At 41.6% G+C, this 17,143-nt stretch overlaps 1 protein-coding gene and 1 long non-coding RNA gene across 2 annotated transcripts in view; one reads left to right on the top strand and one right to left on the bottom strand.

Moving 5' to 3' along the window:
- LOC311515550 overlaps positions 1-3,393 on the bottom strand; it is a 32,775-nt gene extending 29,382 nt beyond the window's left edge. The window contains exon 1 of the long non-coding RNA XR_014710175.1: positions 3,291-3,393. This is a non-coding gene — a long non-coding RNA (uncharacterized lncRNA). The remainder of the gene's footprint in view (positions 1-3,290) is intronic.
- The window catches only part of ASXL3 (ASXL transcriptional regulator 3), a 154,588-nt gene continuing 140,675 nt past the window's right edge, over positions 3,231-17,143 (top strand). Inside the window, exon 1 of the mRNA XM_084618716.1 lies at positions 3,231-3,312. Coding sequence (XP_084474842.1) covers positions 3,259-3,312 — 54 coding nt within the window. The 5' untranslated portion in view covers positions 3,231-3,258. The remainder of the gene's footprint in view (positions 3,313-17,143) is intronic.

The following is a 17,143-nucleotide window of genomic DNA, read 5'->3' as shown; positions in this document are numbered from 1 at the left end:
GGCTACTAACCGGGGCCCTGTCCTGATTAGGTTACATAAGGAGTGATTTATTTTGTGATGTTTTCATCTTTGGGAGAGGTTTTGGTTAAAGGCTTATAGTTTTTGTTTTTGTGGTAGGATTTATTGCATAATATCTTCACTAGATCCCTGTGCCATTTACGTGGTGCCCAGGCCCTCCACTGACCCCTTGCTCAGGTTAGATCTGAGCAAATAAGCATGTGTGAGAGAACAGAAAAATGTGGGGAAAAAATTATTTTGTTTCAACTAGAAAATGATTTTATTTTTAGTTCACTGAACCCCCATCCCAAAATAAAGTAGCTGGTGTCAAATTAATAATTTAAAACATTTCAAAACAACATTTTCAGGGGAAATGGTTAGTTTTGAAGCAAAATGACAGTTCGAAAATGTCAGAATGAACTGTTTTGACTTCTTTAAAAAAAATCCTCATATTTTATTTGGCTGAAACTACTTGCCAAATTCGACCTGAATTTGTGAATAGATTTAGTTTACCTGAAATTGCATTTTTCAATTAATTTACTATTGGACCAAAAATGTTACCCAGTGCTACTCAGAGATGAATTTCCACATCAGGGAGGAGGCAGCTTATGTGGGGAACCTGTATTTTTAAGAGGCTGGTGTGATATACTTCAGTCTCATGTTATGTAATAGAGAGGCAGCTCAAATAAATTGGTTAGTCTCTAAGGTGCCACAAGTACTTTTTTTCTTTTTGCGAATACAGACTAACACGGTGGTTATTCTGAAACCAGTTGGAACTGAGGCATTGAATGAAGAAGATCTCTGCAAATTACCTTGTCTCAGAGATGGGACTTTCCATGTCAGCTACTGCTGCTGGAGGAGGAGGACGCACTTGCTATCTTGCTACTGGTGTAGGTGAGGAGTGCTCTGGAGCTCTCTCTCCAGTCTCTACCCATCACTCCCTTCCATCTACCTCCCCTCTAGAACTGCGGCAGTGTTGTTCATCAGCTGCCTTTCATTTCATGCAAATATATGTGGATGCACATGTTCCCTCCTCCGCTGTTCACCTCACCTTCTCTTACTCTGTCTACTCTCTCCCTGTCCAACGAATTACATCACTTTGCAAGAGTTTGCAAGTTCCAGCAGTCTGTGCATAGAGCGGACAAAGGGTATGATGATAGCACCGCTAGCTCAGAGGAGTAATGGACTACGCTGAAGCACAAGATGAATGAACTATCAATCTGAAAACAAATGGGACATCTACTGTATTACTTTTAAGTTAGACACTAGACCAACACTAGAAATACTGCTAGTAACTCTCAAAGAAAAGCCACAGATAGTGAAGGTATATGGCTAAAACATGTGGTCTTCAGTGGTGAGTTTATTCCCACTAGAGGAGTATGTGAACTTCATGTATGGGTAAATAAGAAACTGGAAAAGATACAATCTGTAATAGTATTAGGGGAAAGAGTATCCATTACTGGGCTCAAGGTGTGTCAAGCCTTGGCTAATTCTTATTAATTCCTTTAGGAGAATGTATACAAAGGGTGTGTTTAAGTTCATTTGCTTTTTAAGAAATATATCTAAAAACTGTAAGACAGTTAAAGTTGGAAAGTTATGAACATACAATAAAATGAATCTCATTAGAATGTTGTAGTTTGAAAAATAAAATTGAAAATCAGACAATTCAGAAATAAAATGTCCCAAACAATCCCTATACTGTACCTTACTATGACCTATACTGTCCACATAGCATCATTATGGGTATATGGTATCATAGCTACTTTTCAATTTTTAAATGACAAGGAAAAGTACTGTATTACACTGTAGGCTTATATATCCCTTCAGTCCTCTGTGTGGAATAAGCAACCCAGGAGAACACTTCCTACCATGAGTATTACTGGTTATCATGAGTAATTCCAGGATTGAGTCCCCCTTATTCTGCAGATACTCAAACATTTGTTTAACCCTCACCGCAAGTAGTTCCATTGTCTTCAAGGGGATTATTCACATACTTAGAATTAAGCATGTGTGGAAATCTTTGCAGGATAAGGGCTTTAGTTTACAGCCTGTTTTATTATGAGATACTTTGGGACTGTGTAGCTTAGATAGGTTAGGGTGGATATATGTCCTATATGTGGGTGGTAGAGTGATTAATAAATGTATAGTGGTGTTGGTAGGCTATTGAGAGGATGGGGACAACATGTACGGAGTAAGGCATGAAAATATTGTGGTATCAGTTATACTGGGAAGATTTATGCAAGGTAAGAGGTGAGATGTTATCGTCTCTGCCTTGTAAAGGGCAGGTGAATTGAACGACGGCATTTGATTGAGGAGGCGGTGGGATCGCTGATGGTTCACGCATTGGGAGACAGAACATAGGATGGCAGAATGGAGGTATGGTTCTCGTGCTGGAAGTGCAGCAGAGCTGGTGTGTGGCGGCCGTAAGTGTGTCTCGGGGATCTACATGGATGGGGGCTTTGGCTGCAGATTTTTTTTAACCTCCACTGTCCTGATTCTTTAAGGTGTACACATGGCTTGGCAACAGCCTTAATAGGTTTGGTAGGATTTAAAAATAAACATTTTCTTTTATAATTGAAAGCTCAGCAAGCCAGCTCCAACAGGCATCCCCTTTAAATGACCACGTTGTTGCCATAGTGCCTAGCAGTCCCCACACACACTGTAACAACCACAGCGCTGCCCCTCCCGAGACAGACGCGGGCACAGGGCTCTGGCTTTGCCGAGCGCTTTTGGCAACAGCGCGCAGCGGGTTGCGTCCACGCTGCCCGGGGGAGACGATTCTTCCCACGGCGCAATGCTCCAGCTGGCTCAGCGGGCGCCGGCTGGCTGCGCATTGCACCCTGGGACGTGTAGTCCCTGCTTAGTGCCCCCCCCTCCCCCCCCGCCGTGTTGTTCAGAGGCAGCCGCCCTAAGAGCTCTCGCGAGGTTTTTGAATCGCTCTGGTCTCGCGCGCGGTTTCCTCGCGAGGGCGGCCGCCTTGGCTGGGATGCTTGGTGCGGTCGCCATTCCCCTGTGTGACGTCATAGTGCATTGTTGTGAGAGTAGCGGAGCATCCCTCAAGCTGTCAGCTGTGCTGCTGCTGCTGCTGCTGCGGGAGCCCGAGCCGGCCCAGCCCCCTTCTCCTCCCCCCGCCCCGGGGGCTCCGGAGCTCCGCGCCCGTGTAGCCTTGTCTGTGTGGAGCCCCTCCGGGCCCCCCCTCCCCCGCGCGTTCCAGTCCGCCCTCCCCCCGCCCCCCTAGAACCATCTCAATGAGATGCAAACATGAAAGACAAGAGGAAGAAGAAGGACCGCACCTGGGCCGAGGCTGCCCGCCTGGTAGGTGCTGCGTTCGCATGGTGCGGGCGGGCGAGCCCCCGGCGAGCGGATGGGGCGGCCCACCCCGTGCGGACCTCTGTTCTCCCCCTCCCCCCCCCCGGCTTTGTTGCAATCACTAGGGGATGTTGGAGAGAGCGTGCAGGGCTGGGTGACTCGCCGGGCGGTAGCGGGTGTGCGTGGCTGCCTCCCCCCTTACGTGGGTGTGTGAGGGGCTAAGGGGCTAGCCAGGGGAATCCCCCCCGCACTGCGTGTGAAGTTCCCTCATCCCCAGGGGGCGCCTCCTTTCCCTGCTGTGCGTGTCTGTGAAATTACCGAAGTAGCCCCTCTTGTAGTGTGTACATGTGGGAGAGACCTAGCTCTCCCTTTCCCCTGTAATGTGTGGGAATGGAGCTACGCCTTTCTTTAGGTGTGTCGAAAAATATCCACTCCGTGTGTGTGTGTGTGTGTAAGAGAGAGAGTGAAATTCCCTTCTCCCGATCCCGTGTATTTGTTTCAGATATCCCAGAAAAGTCCCTCCTCCCACCCCCTTAAAATATATGTAAGTGAAAGATCCAAGGATTTCCCATTACTCCATTAGTGTGTGTAGGAGAGAGAATTATCCAGGGATTCCTCTCCACCCATCTGTGTAGAGAAATAGCTTTCCTGAAGAGTGGGATTGATTGCCTGGGCTATTTGGCTCGAAAGACTTAATGCGTTCCCAGAGGGCTGGGGAATTATTTGTCTCCCTCTTTCTCCAGTATCTGTTTTATGTGACTTTGTTTTATTGTTTGCTAAGTGTATTAGGACACATCATTTACTTTGTGCTTCAGGACCCTTTTGTGTGAGTTTTCTCCATTCTAGGAATTTCACGAAGTGTGTGTGTACGATACAGCATGTGTGGTTGTACACTATAGTGCATATGCCTTCCCTGAAGATGGGGTTGTTTCAGCATCAGTTGGATGCAGTTATAGGAAGAGGACCGCTAGAAAGATCTGCTGCAGGTTATATGGGGTTTTTTTTGGGTATTCATATCAATTTCACATTTTACTGATTATTTCAACAATTCAATTAGTATCAAAAGAATGTGATCCCTTTCTTGTGGTGCTAGTGAGTGTCTGTTCGATTTATTTTTTTGTCTTAGGGTGGCTGTGAAGCACAGTCCTTTTTGAAAGGATGTGTCTCGTGGGACCATGCAGCATAACATCGGAATTTCAGCCTTTCAGTGCTTCCACTGCATAATTTATATCAAAATAGGAGGCAGTCCTAACTATAGATGTCACTGCCAGTGCCTCATAGGAGTCTTGCATTGATTGAACATATAAGATTCATTGGACAAGTGGCAAAAATTTACTACAGTTACTTCAGCTTTAGCAAGGATGGTCTGATGTAGGCACTTTTAGAGTTGAAAAATATGCCTGTGTAAAACAGGAAATGTGCCAGGCCCAAGGTTCTTACTTTCTCGCTATTGTCTTTCCTTGACTCTGTGGATCCTGGTAAAGGAGTAAGTGTATTAAGAAGGCACTCTCTTCCTCAAACTAATGACCAGAATAGATGTTCCCAAACTCGTGGACTTCATAGCTCTTTATGGTGGTTTGTGGCTGGCTTCTGTTTTATTGTAAGCTGCTAAACTTCATTAAAAGACATTTAAAATACATGGAATTCTATCCTAATGTTAGTTTTGCATGTAAGCAATTGCTGTAGTTGCCACAGGGAATATAAGCCATCATGAATGGGAAGGGAGGTGGTCCATGCAAACGAGGAAAATGTCTGTTAAGGTGTAGTTGACTCTGTGGAAAAGTTCAATAGCTTCTAGAACATAGATTGAGCTGATATAAATAGGGAACCGTTAAGACTCTCTGTTTGAGTCACATTATTTTTCTCACTCAGAACAGCCTTGATTGTAACAACCTACTAGGACTGGTGGTTGCTACATATGAAGAGTGGGTGATGAAGCACATTGCCTGTTGTACAAAATATTGTCCACCCTCCCAAAGTTACTAAGTTATCCAGAAGCTTGTCCGTAATCTGTTTCCGATATGACTAATCCATAGACTGCTTGCTTTGACCCTGGTTCTGCATCAGGATCTACTAGTGCAGGGATACATGCTAGCAGATCTTTATTGAGGCCAAATTTGTGAGTCCTTATAGTATTTTATGTAAAGGACCTGATGGTTCATTATCATTCCATTTTCTTGGAATACATCAATAATGTATTACTGCAAGGCTTGATTAAATCAATTTCATTCCAACGACAAGTAAAGAATGAAGTGATTGATACGTACTCACAAGTAATGACTCATGAGCTAGCTAGATCAATATCTATGTTATAAAATTGATTGGATACTGAATTTCTTTATTTTTAACAATAGGAAGGTTGGATTAATGTTATAAGTACTGGTACCCTTTTTTTATATTTCCTAGAAAAAGCCTACAGGTGTGTTAAGCTTGTAAAGAGAAGTACTCCCAAGTTATGAAATGACAAAGTTAAGATTGTAAAATAAATAACCTTAACTCTGCTCCCTTTGTACTGTAATGCATACACATACACGTCTTTTAAATTACATGTTCATGCACTATTTTTCCATAGCACCTCTAGCTCACACAATAAAGAATGGGGACAGTGCTCAGTGAATGAAATAGCTGTTGAATTTTTCACTTTGTCCCCTTTGTTCCTCCAGTGTGTGGCCCCATGTACTGCACATTTTCCAAATTGTGGACTAACTAAAATGTTTTTTTTCTCTTATTTGCTTTTATTTGACACTCATCACTGTAGTACCTGAGAGCCTTGCAAATGTAAACTGATTTAGCCTTACAACATGCTTGTGAAGTTAAGTAGTAGTCTTCTTTTACCTATGCAGAGCTGAAGCACAGAGAGATTAAATGTGTTGTCCAAGGTTTCATAGGAAATCTCTGAAAGAGGCAGAAAAAGAATGCAGATTCCCTGCGTTGCAGTCTAGTTCCTTAGCCCTAAGCTATACACTAGTCATGGTAGAAGTGGATATAGTGGTGTCTGTGGCATCCCCACTTCAAACATATATGCCCCATTCAACAATTACATAGAATAAAGCAGGGGTAATCTGGACCCTGCACCCATATTATTACACAGCCCTGTCTTATTCCTTGTTCAGCATGCACAATGAAAGAGGCAGCAGTTCTGCAGAAAAAATAGTAAATTTATTTTATAATAAGGCTGTATTGTAATGCATATGCCCAAGCGATCAGGCTGAAGGTTGATAGGCAACCTTACATTTATCATTTCTTGATACTTGAATAAATCGTCTTTGTAATCTTAACATTCTTGTAATGTTTTTTGTATAGAGTCTTAATGTAAGAAGAAACTAACAAAATGCCATTATATTCATCTGTTTATTATACCACATTAAAATGTTTTATATTGTGCAATCAATAAGGCAGGAATCCTGGAGACATTAATTGACCTGTATTTTGTGGATGATGTCAGGATTCCTTTGACTTTTAACTTCTTTCCATATGTAGCACCCTTTCTCTTTCCTCACTAACCTCCACTAATCATAGAGAAAAACATAGCACATTTTTAAATGGGGGAGGGAGGAGAGTAGCCTTCTCTTCCCCCTGCCCTTAGTCTACTACAATTGAACTATGTTGGCTCATATATTCTTTAAACTTAGTTGTTTGTTTGCTCAGAGAGAGTGAACCTGCCAAATTTCAGGAAAAAGCTTAAAAAGACTGAAAAAGTTAAAGCAACTGAAAATGACTCCATTGACTGGAAAAGCTTGTGCCTCCTCAGTTCTAAGTGTTCTTAAGACCAAAATTATAAGCCTAATTTTGGCAATTAATTGATCTTCGACTACTAGCGGTAGATATGCCCAATGGCCTGTGACGGGATGTTAGATGGGGTGGGACCTGAGTTACTACAGAGAATTCTTTCCTGGGTGTCTGGCTGGTGAGTCTTGCCCACATGCTCAGGGTTTAGCTAATCACCATATTTGGGGTCGGGAAGGAATTTTCCCCCAGGGCAGATTGGCAGAGGCCTTGGGGATTTTTCGCCTTCCTCTGCAGCGTGGGACACGGGTCACTTGCTGAAGGATTCTCTGTACCTTGAAGTCTTGAAACCACGATTTGAGGACTTCAGTAGCTCAGACATAAGTTAGGGGTTTGTTACAGGAGTTGGTGGGTGAGATTCTGTGGCCTGCATTGTGCAGGAGGTCAAGACTAGAGGATCATAATGGTCCCTTCTGACCTTAAAGTCTATGATCCTATTAAAGTCAAGTCCTGAAATATTACTAACTTCTGTCCTATACTAATTTGGTGCCTTGAGTTTGATTTTCCAAGTTCATTGGTTGCACAAGACATACACAGTCAGATGCCTCATAAAAGAATTGTTTGTAGACCAGCTGTTTATATTTTTAGTAGATGTAATAAGCCAGTAGTTCTGGTAACTTTTGTCTGTGTGTAGTTTCACATTCTAAGTTCATCAGTCCCATTAAAATTGAGGAAGACACTAAAATAATTAAAAAGAAAAGGAGTACTTGTGACACCTTAGAGACTAACAAATTTATTTGAGCATAAGCTTTGGTGAGCTCATTTCATCGGATGCATGCAGTGAAAAATACAGTAGGGGGATTTTATATACAGAGAAAACATGAAACAACGGGTGTTACCATACACACTGTAACAAGAGTGATCAGGTAAGGTGAGCTATTACCAGCAGAAGAGAAGAAAAAAAATGGTGTCCCCTGAATAGATATGTGGACACCGTCATAGGGCCTAATCACATCAGCCACACTATCAGAGGCTCGTTCACCTGCACATCTACCAATGTGCTGTATGCCATCATGTGCCAGCAATGGCCCTTTGCAATGTACATTGGCCAAACAGAACAGTCTTTATGTAAAAGAATAAATGGACGCAAATCAGACGTCAAGAATTATAACATTCAAAAACCAGTCAGAGAACACTTCAATCTCTTTGGTCACTCGATTACAGACCTAAAAATGGCAATAATACAACAAAAAATACTTCAAAAACAGACTCCAACAAGAGACTGCTGAATTGGAATTAATTTACAAACTGGACGCCATTAAATTAGGCTTGAGTAAAGACTGGGAGTAGATGTGTCAGTACACAAAGTAAATCTATTTCCCAATGTTTATTTCCCGCCCTACTGTTCCTCACATGTTCTTGTCAACAGCTGGAAATGGCCTACCTTGATTATCACTACAAAAGTTAGTTTTTTTCCCCCCTCTCCTGCTGGTAATAGCTTACCTTACCTGATCACTCTTGTTACAGTGTGTATGGTAACACCCATTGTTTCATGTTCTCTCTGTATATAAAATCCCTCTGCTGTATGTTCCACTGAATGCATCCGATGAAGTGAGCTGTAGCTCACAAAAGCTTATATTCAAATGAATGTGTTAGTCTGTATCTGCAAAAAGAAAAGGAGTACTTGTGGCACCTTAGAGACTAACATGGCTGCTACTCTGAAACCTAAAATAATTAAATGAACGTAGATTTACAAATACATAGATGTTGGGAATGAATGGATCGCTTGGAAAATTTCAACACAAATTTGAAGTTAAATTGAAGGGGTTTGTTCTTTTGAGGTTCAGTCCTTCAATGGTATGGATTGGAGTTGTCATAGAACCACACTCAGCCATTAGTTATGGCTGCCAGGCATACTGCTTTACGTATGACCCAGATAGGTAAAATAGGCTTGAAGGGTGCAGATGCTTTAGGCTGGTAAACCCTCAAAACCAGTGTGACCAGTATATTTTATGAAGCATTGAGCATCTACCTATGAAGGATGTTTTTTTTATCGGAACCGTTTGAAAGTATTTATTTATGTGAAGAACTTGCTCTCATCACTATCCTTTTCTCTTTATTCTAAGTGCAGCTCTAAAGCACACTTAAATTATAACTTCCACTTGATGGTGGGAGTAGCTGAAAATTCAGAAACTGGCTGATTTTCACGTCACTTAAGTTCACTAGATTACTGCCTGCATGTCTGTTTTTCCTCCTCCAAGACCTGTTCATAATTAAATGGATGTAGAGATTTTCGCACATTGCTTAGCACTGTGCATGTTTTGCTGCACTATGCAGAATCTTCTTGGTACAGGGGATGAGTGAACCGGGGTGTTCTAATGCTTTGGTTCTGAGTATTTCTTTTTGTAGCTTCCTGGCACTACAGGTCTTAGTTAAGGATAAAGTGTTGTTTCTGCATAATAGTTTTTTTTTTAAAGTCCTTTTAATTTCAAGTAGCAAGTTTTTATGTCAATTAATTAAAGAAATTGCTGCTTTAGAAAGTAACCACTTTGGAGATGTGGTTGTTAGCCTGCATGTTACCGTTTAATGTGGCTGTCTGTCCAAATATGGTTACAGGTCACTTGTCCTCTGTTCTACTGAGCTAGTGTAGTTGAAGTAGCTCATTCAGTTGTATGGAATTATATTGCATTATGTCTTTATATTTGAAGCCCACAAATGAGACCAAAAATCAAATTGTAACATGTATAGCTAGAGCTTTGTAATACCTTTTGACTTTTGTCTCCAGTCTTCACTCGTGTTACTATAAATACAGTTTAAAACATTATGAAAGGAACTTCATGCATTTTTAAAAATGGGGATTTGACATGACTTTGTTTTACTACACTAAGGGCTTCTTTGTTGTTGGCTTAACAGAGACCTACTACTATTTCCATATTTCTTCTATGTTAATTCTTTTTTAGACATGCAGAAATATTGCTGCTTTGGGAGGTTTTGATGGCCTTTCTCTTTGATCCACAATCAATGTTGCTTTGAAGATCTGTGGGGGTTTTTAATGTTGTTTATTTGCCCTAGAGCTTCCTCAGGTTTTTTTTTTTTTTTAAATTCAAAGCAATTGCTGCACTTGTTAGGTAGCACAACTCCTCCATCTATTTCTTTACCTTCTGTGGTTGCATGTACATGCCAGCACCACTTTTTGTTAGTATTGAGTATTCTAGAGATTAGTAGATTTAAAAATAAAAGATTTTAAAAGGTGAACTGCAAATAAAGTGTAAACTTAATTTACTTTACCAATATGTGGACGGTGACCCTATTAATTAGAATGAGAGACATTAATCTTATAAACAACTAAACCTTACCTTTTTCTCTGAGATGTTCTGAAGGCATGTCTGTCTTGATCAACTGTGGTGCCTCAGGTACCAATGAGGTACTCTGGAGCCTGGAGCCAGACCTCTGAATATAGACATTGAAGAAAAGAGGAATATGTTATACGATTTTAAAGAAACTTGGAAAACTACACAACACCGTTGGAAGAGCCCTCAGCTCCCTATAGATGTGTTCAGTGCTCCAGAAAGCTTCCTTAGTAGTTGTGATATCACAGCAAGGGGACCCAATGGAGTATTGCAGAGAATCAGGAGCCAGATGTCTGTGAATTCCCGAGACCTGAAATAAAAACAGGAAAGGGCAAATTTGGATTGTTCATGGGGCCCAATCCTGCAAGATGCTGAGTGTCTTCATTCTCGTTTTTTGTGATTTGGAGTGGAGCCTGCTCAGCATCTCCCAGGAGGTCCTCTGCACATAGTCTGATCTGGCTATCTTTGCCTTTTCAATGAGGGCATTCAATATGTACTGCTGAAGTCAATGGAATTTACCTTTTATGTTTGCAGGCCACCTTTAGATAACACTCACGCACTAAACTATCTCCTGTTACATGTAGCATCTCATTTCCTCTTCCAGTTTTCTGACTCAGAATCTAGTAATGTCATCTCGCAATATGTAAGGATAAACATATTTTTATAAGCAGTTGTCTACTTCCCCCATCCCAGGTGTTGCATTCTGAGAATTTTTTATGTTCAAGGCAACAAGAACATAATTTTTTTTATTTTATCTGTGTTGTGTGATTCCCTAAAGGCCCCAATCAGGATCGGGGCTGCATTGTTCTAAATGAAGACGTGATCCCTGACCCGAAAATGTTAAAAACCTAAATTGAAACAAGGCACAAGTGAGTGTTTATAAAACAATCAATCAATGAGGGAAGGAAGACGAAGTAACATTGGCTAACTGGACAGCTTGATGATTCTGAATCATTTGGATATTTTTAGTAAACAAGCTAATAGCTATCCATGATGTAAGTGGTCAATAGCAAAAGAGGGTTTTGAGGTAGATGTTGTAGAGCTGTTTTAGTTAGTTCTGGGAAGGCTTTCCATGCACAAAGGGTAGTGTGTAAGAAAGTGGAAATGTGGAAGAAGTGAACAAATGGATGGGTGGGCGGACTGGCATAACTGGTGAAATAGAAGGGCAGGATACAGTGTAAGTAATGAGGAACAAACAATAGGTAGAGAAGGATAGAGTGAAGGGCATGAGGATTAAATCAAGGTATAAATGTAAAGCAGTTGAAGATAAGCCAGAGGGCAGATTTAAAAAAGGGTGCGATATAGAGCAATGGGTTAGAAGATTTTAGTGGCTATGTTTTGTGTGGATTGGAAGGTGATGAGCACATGTCTGAGCCACTATGTTTATCATTTGATGAGCTGATTTGATTTTTTTTTTTTAAATTTCAGACTGCTTTCTTCTCTTGGCTTTAGTTGGATCTCAAAAAATAGATCTTCTTAATTGTTTCTCTTCAGGCATCTGTTACAGTTAGTGTATTTTGGGGTTACTGTCTAATGATAGAGTAGATGTGTTTGAAAAAGAACAAAGATCCTGTCCACCCCTTCATGAGGTTCTCTGCCCTGCATAGGTGTAGCTTCTGTCTAATATATCACCATAAAGATTCTTTATATTACTAACATTTTAAGTGATTAAAATTTGGATTGTATTTAAAAATATATTTCACCATCTATGCACTTTTTTGTTTTTATTTTGGTTAGTTTGGGCAATGAAAATAAACTGGTTAATTTCACTGTAGTTAGCATGCACTAGCAGAGCACTGCAAAGTCTGAGTTGCAAGCCCTTCAGGCCAGTGTTTAAATCTGAAAACAAAACAAAAAATCCCTACTGTCTAAACTTTGGGCCTCATCTGTGTAACCCTTCTGCCTGTCAGAGTTGGCAGCAATAAGGGCTGGGTTCAGTATCTAGGGGTTCCATTCCAATAACACAATGCAAAACCGGCTTGAGCCCCCACCCAGTGACCTAGGACAATTACATACCACCCCTGTGTGCTCCTCTAAGAGGCAATACTTTCCCTCTCACAAGCACAGAGTCTGAGTGTAGCAAAAGCTTTTTAATAAAGGAGGGAAACAATGCGGCATTATGTTGAAGAAACACCACAAACAGGATTCATAACACCAACCATGAGCAAAAGACCCACCCCCCAAGTAAGTTTGGTAGTGTCCTTTTCCCCTCAGGATCTTAAGTCTAGCAACCCAATAGTCACCCAAAGTCCCAGAAGTCCACCAACCCAAAAAGTTCAAAAGTTCATCTGCAGAGTTTACCTCCCAGCCTGGGTGGAAAAAGGGGGGAGGTATGGGGGTCCTTACGTGCTCTGCTCCTTGTGTTGACAGCCGGTTGCCCTGCCTCTCTGCGTGCGAGCCGCTCCGCTCAACCAGCCATCCTGTAAGCCACTCTGCTCCGCCAGCCGTCCCATTCCTCTCCAGCAGACCTCCTGCTAGCTGCTCGCCAGTATATCTTGAGGCCCCCCCATAACTTAAAAGCACTCAGTAATTTCAGCTCAAAGTAGGGGAGCCTCAGTGCTGGTGCACCCTTGGGCCGCAGCGAATTCAGCTCAGCAGCCTGTAACCAGACTACTAATGGAATCAAAATTAGCTCTGATATTATACATTGGAGAGAGGAGGGGAGTGAAATTGGTGTTTAGGGCCCTCAGAAGGGACCCATGCCACCAGGTATAAATGCCTGTCCCCAGCCTTTCTCAATTCAATGGGTTTTGGCACCCATGTCTCTTGCCTAGCGAGTGTTACTTAGTTGAGAGCGAGTCCCTCCATCATAAAATGCCAAGTACGGTTCTACTGTCCTTGATTCACATAACCAGGACAGCAACGCTTTATTACTCCTGCCCCAATAACAGAGAGACTGCGGATCCCACAGCAGCCAAAGTGACTATTTGGGCAAGCAGCCCATCATGCTAGGCAGGGTGGGTGTGCCCATGCAAATGAGTGCCCATGCAAACAAGATCAGCCCCTGAAATCCTTTTCCACAGCTCACCACCAGATGTCAAGGTAGAGCTCATTCTGACTCTGCTTACACCCACATAAGTGTCCCTGTAACAGAAAGTGAAGTTTGATGCCTGATGTGTGCGTAGGGAAGTGCTCCTGAAAGTCACAGATGCAGAGAGAACTATCAGTTTAAATTTAAAAGAACACTGCACCTATCTGCTCTTCTCAGCATTCTTAAAACTTGCATGTTAAGAAACCCCTTATGTATTGCTTGAAGTGCCATTAAAGGCTGAAGTTACTTAGATATTGAAGTAAGTGTGTGTGTGTGTGTGTTTGAGAGAGAGAGAGAGATGTGAGAAGTCTAGAAAACTACTGTAAGTATTAATGTTCCAAAAACCTGCATTTAGACATATATTACTACAGAATTTGTTTATGTGGTAGGCATATTATAAAACCCTTTTAAAGTTTTCTGTATCCTTGTATTTTGCCACATACCTATCTCTTGGACTTTAAAATGCAAACTTGCATGCATCTTCTGTGTGGGAGCTGCAATGCTGGCACAGGGTCAGGGAAAAGTAGCAGAGAGGAGTTGGAGAACTGCAGTGGGGGAAAAGATGCAGAGGTGCGCACACACACTGTGAAGTGGAACAAAAAAAACCCCAATATCCCCGGAGGAAACCAAAATTCCATGATAGAGAAGGAGAGAAATGGAAAGAGAGAGAAATTAATTTTCTTAATTTTGGAAAAACACTTCATTGGACTGTCAGCTAGTTATTTAAGTGAAGTGGTAACACAATAATCTCAAATAAGACTTCCCTGCAAAATATTTGTTTTCTTGAGATTTTTGGTATTATGAAGTATGGAGATTAAAACAACAAACCAAAGAATCCTGACCTCTGTAGAAATTATTGTGACACTCTGTATCTCAGGGGAACACCCTGCATCCCCATGTTCATCCTTATAATGTGATTGTGTAGTATCCAGTGCAAAGTTTGTCATGTCGGGTGTCTTTGGAAGGCTCATGATGCACTGAGCATTGTTGTTATAGTAATGTTATAGGTTGTAATTTCATGTATATATAGTTATCAAGCTGAAAATGTGTCCTCATGTCTTAAAACAAGCCCCGGCAAAAACTCTCCAAAAGCAGAGGGGCAGTTCACACCTCATATATGGAACAAACCCAGCCCAGCCTCGCAGGAACAAAGGATGCTGGCCTAGGCAGCAACAAAGAATCTGTTGGACTCTTGAGTGAGTCACCCCCCTTCCCTTGGTCAGTTTGGTACTATGATGAGGTAATGCACACTTGACTCTGAAGGGTGGGCCGGGGGCAAAGCCAAGAGGGAAGAAAGGACGTGATAAAAGGGAGAGACATTTGCCATGCTCTCCCTCTCTTCCACCTCCATCTACAGATACCATCACCAAGCAACTGAAGCGCTGATCAAAGGGGAGAGCCTTCCTGAGGGGCAACCAGCCAGCCTGTGGTGAGAAGCATCTAAGTTTGTAAGGGCACTGGAAGTGTAAAGATCAGCTGACAATGCGTTTTGCTTTTATTTCATTTCACCAGATCTGACCTGTTGGGCTTTGACTTACAATCACTTAAAATCAATCTTTTGTAGTTAATAAATTAGTTTGTTTATTCTACCTGAAGCAGTGCATTTGGTTTGAAGTGTGTCAGAGACTCCTGGTACATATGACAAGCCTGGTACATATCCATTTCTTTGTTAAATTGACTAACTCATATAGGCTTGCAGCGTCCAGCGGGCATAACTGGGCACTGCAAGTCAGAGGTTCCTGGAGTTGTGTCTGGGACCGGAGATATTTGCTAGTGTCTTTCGGTTGCACAATCCATGCGGCGGCTGGCCAAAAGTGCTCACTCACATAGCTGGGAGCAGCTTACATGCTAAAGGCTGTGCATGAACAGCCCGGGAGTGGGGGCTCTCACAGCAGAGCAGGGTAAGGCTGGCTCGCAGAGTCGAGGATTGGCGTGATCTAGCAGATCACTGGTCCAGATAACATCAGGGGAACGTGTCAACTATAATTAGAACCTTTGTCTGGGAAATGAACTACTGTGTTTCTTATTACATCACATTCCAACTAATTTTAGGATAATTTGCCTTATCATCCATTTCAACCAAGAGAATATTGCAAAGGTAAAAAACAACAACAACCTTTAGAAATAAATGAAAAGACTCTCTTGTCTTCTGAAATATTTTCCTCAGCCTTTGAGTTATAGGCAATCCTTTCTCCTAATGGAATTTTCAGAGTCGGTGTCACCTGATCTTGTCCAGATTTCTTCTAGAAAAACAATGCTTATATATGTACCTGTCTTGAAATCACTTTGTAAAAAAGAAAAGGAGTACTTGTGGCACCTTAGAGACTAACCAATTGGTGCCACAAGTACTCCTTTTCTTTTTGCGAATACAGACTAACATGGCTGTTACTCTGAAATTTGTAAAAAAGCCTTCTTCCATACTTTTTGAGGATGAGACTACAGCTGTTTTTTGTTTAGTAACCAGAAATACTGATGTATGTAACATCGAAATGTTCCTCAAATAGATTTGTATTTATGAGTCACAATATCTGGAACAGTTTAAGGCAAAATGCACCTTTCTGAGTATAAGCCAAAAGGCGCATCCAGGCACTGCATTGTATTGCCTTATAGGCACAAGATGAACTGGATAGCTACACTGGAGGCCCATGCTGAGGCATCATAATCTTTGTGTAAAGTGACCTTTCGTCTTTCTGCTAATAGGATTTTTTAGGTAAACGTGGTTTTCTAAGACCACAGTCACTGGAACTGGTTCCCAAGACTGCAGGCTGTTGGGGAGTCTGTGTAACTTGCATGGGGATTTTGGTAATGAATGTTTTGAATCTATAGCTCTGATGTGTGTTAATTCTTTTCAGAGCTTTTGTGAATAGGCAAGGGCCTTTTCTTTTAGGATACCAATTTTACAATAATGTTCCATATCCTTGAAATAAAAATTTTCCGAGACTGCTCCATTGAGCAAGAGAGTTCATTCTATGCTAGAGCACCGATAGAGTTAAAGGATAAAAGACAATTACATTTTTTTCCTGTGGACTGCAGGTGATTTTAAATCATAATCCTTCCCATGCTGTCATATGTCGCTTAGGGCCTGAGCAAGGCTCCTCTATCCCTGTCTGTGCTTAGCCACTCTCTGTCTGTTCTCTATGTTGTTAAGTCCTATAGATTTCCTGCTCTGAGTAGTATTGGACGGAGGTATTCTTTCATTTGGCCCCTTTTGCATGTTCTTTCAGCTGCCCAGTGGCATGTTTGCCATGGCAGATACTCTGGCTTCATTCTTAACACATGTCCTATATATTTCCATCCTTTTTTCTGGGTAACTTTAGAGATAAGGAGGTGTCGAACTCAGAGAAATCTTGGCATATGTTATTTCATTTACTCTCTTGTATTTTTCTAAGGTATTTGCTTTCGAAGACCTTGAGACATCTGTCTCTATCTTTGGTGACTTTCCAGCTTTCACATCCATATGTTAAGATGGAAATAACATTTGAATTGAAGATTCATAGTTTGGTCAATAACTTAAAATCTATAACTTATCAGATCTTGTTGAAACTGGTCAATGCAGTTGCTATTTTGCCAGTTGGTGATATTATTCCCTTCTGGATATCCCCATAGGCTTTCAGGTTACTGAACTGATTCACTTGTTTAACCCCCAACTTGTAGAACCAGTGGACTGTTTTTAATCTGAACCTTCCCTTTGACCTATATGGCTTCGATGGCCCTACCAGGAGTAACTCCT

The sequence above is a fragment of the Lepidochelys olivacea genome (assembly GCF_965140295.1).
Source record: "Lepidochelys olivacea isolate rLepOli2 genome assembly, chromosome: 2".
In the NCBI taxonomy this organism is placed as follows: domain Eukaryota; kingdom Metazoa; phylum Chordata; order Testudines; family Cheloniidae; genus Lepidochelys; species Lepidochelys olivacea.
The sequence above is the reverse complement of the archived record's forward strand: the minus strand, read 5'-3'. Positions and strand labels throughout refer to the sequence as shown.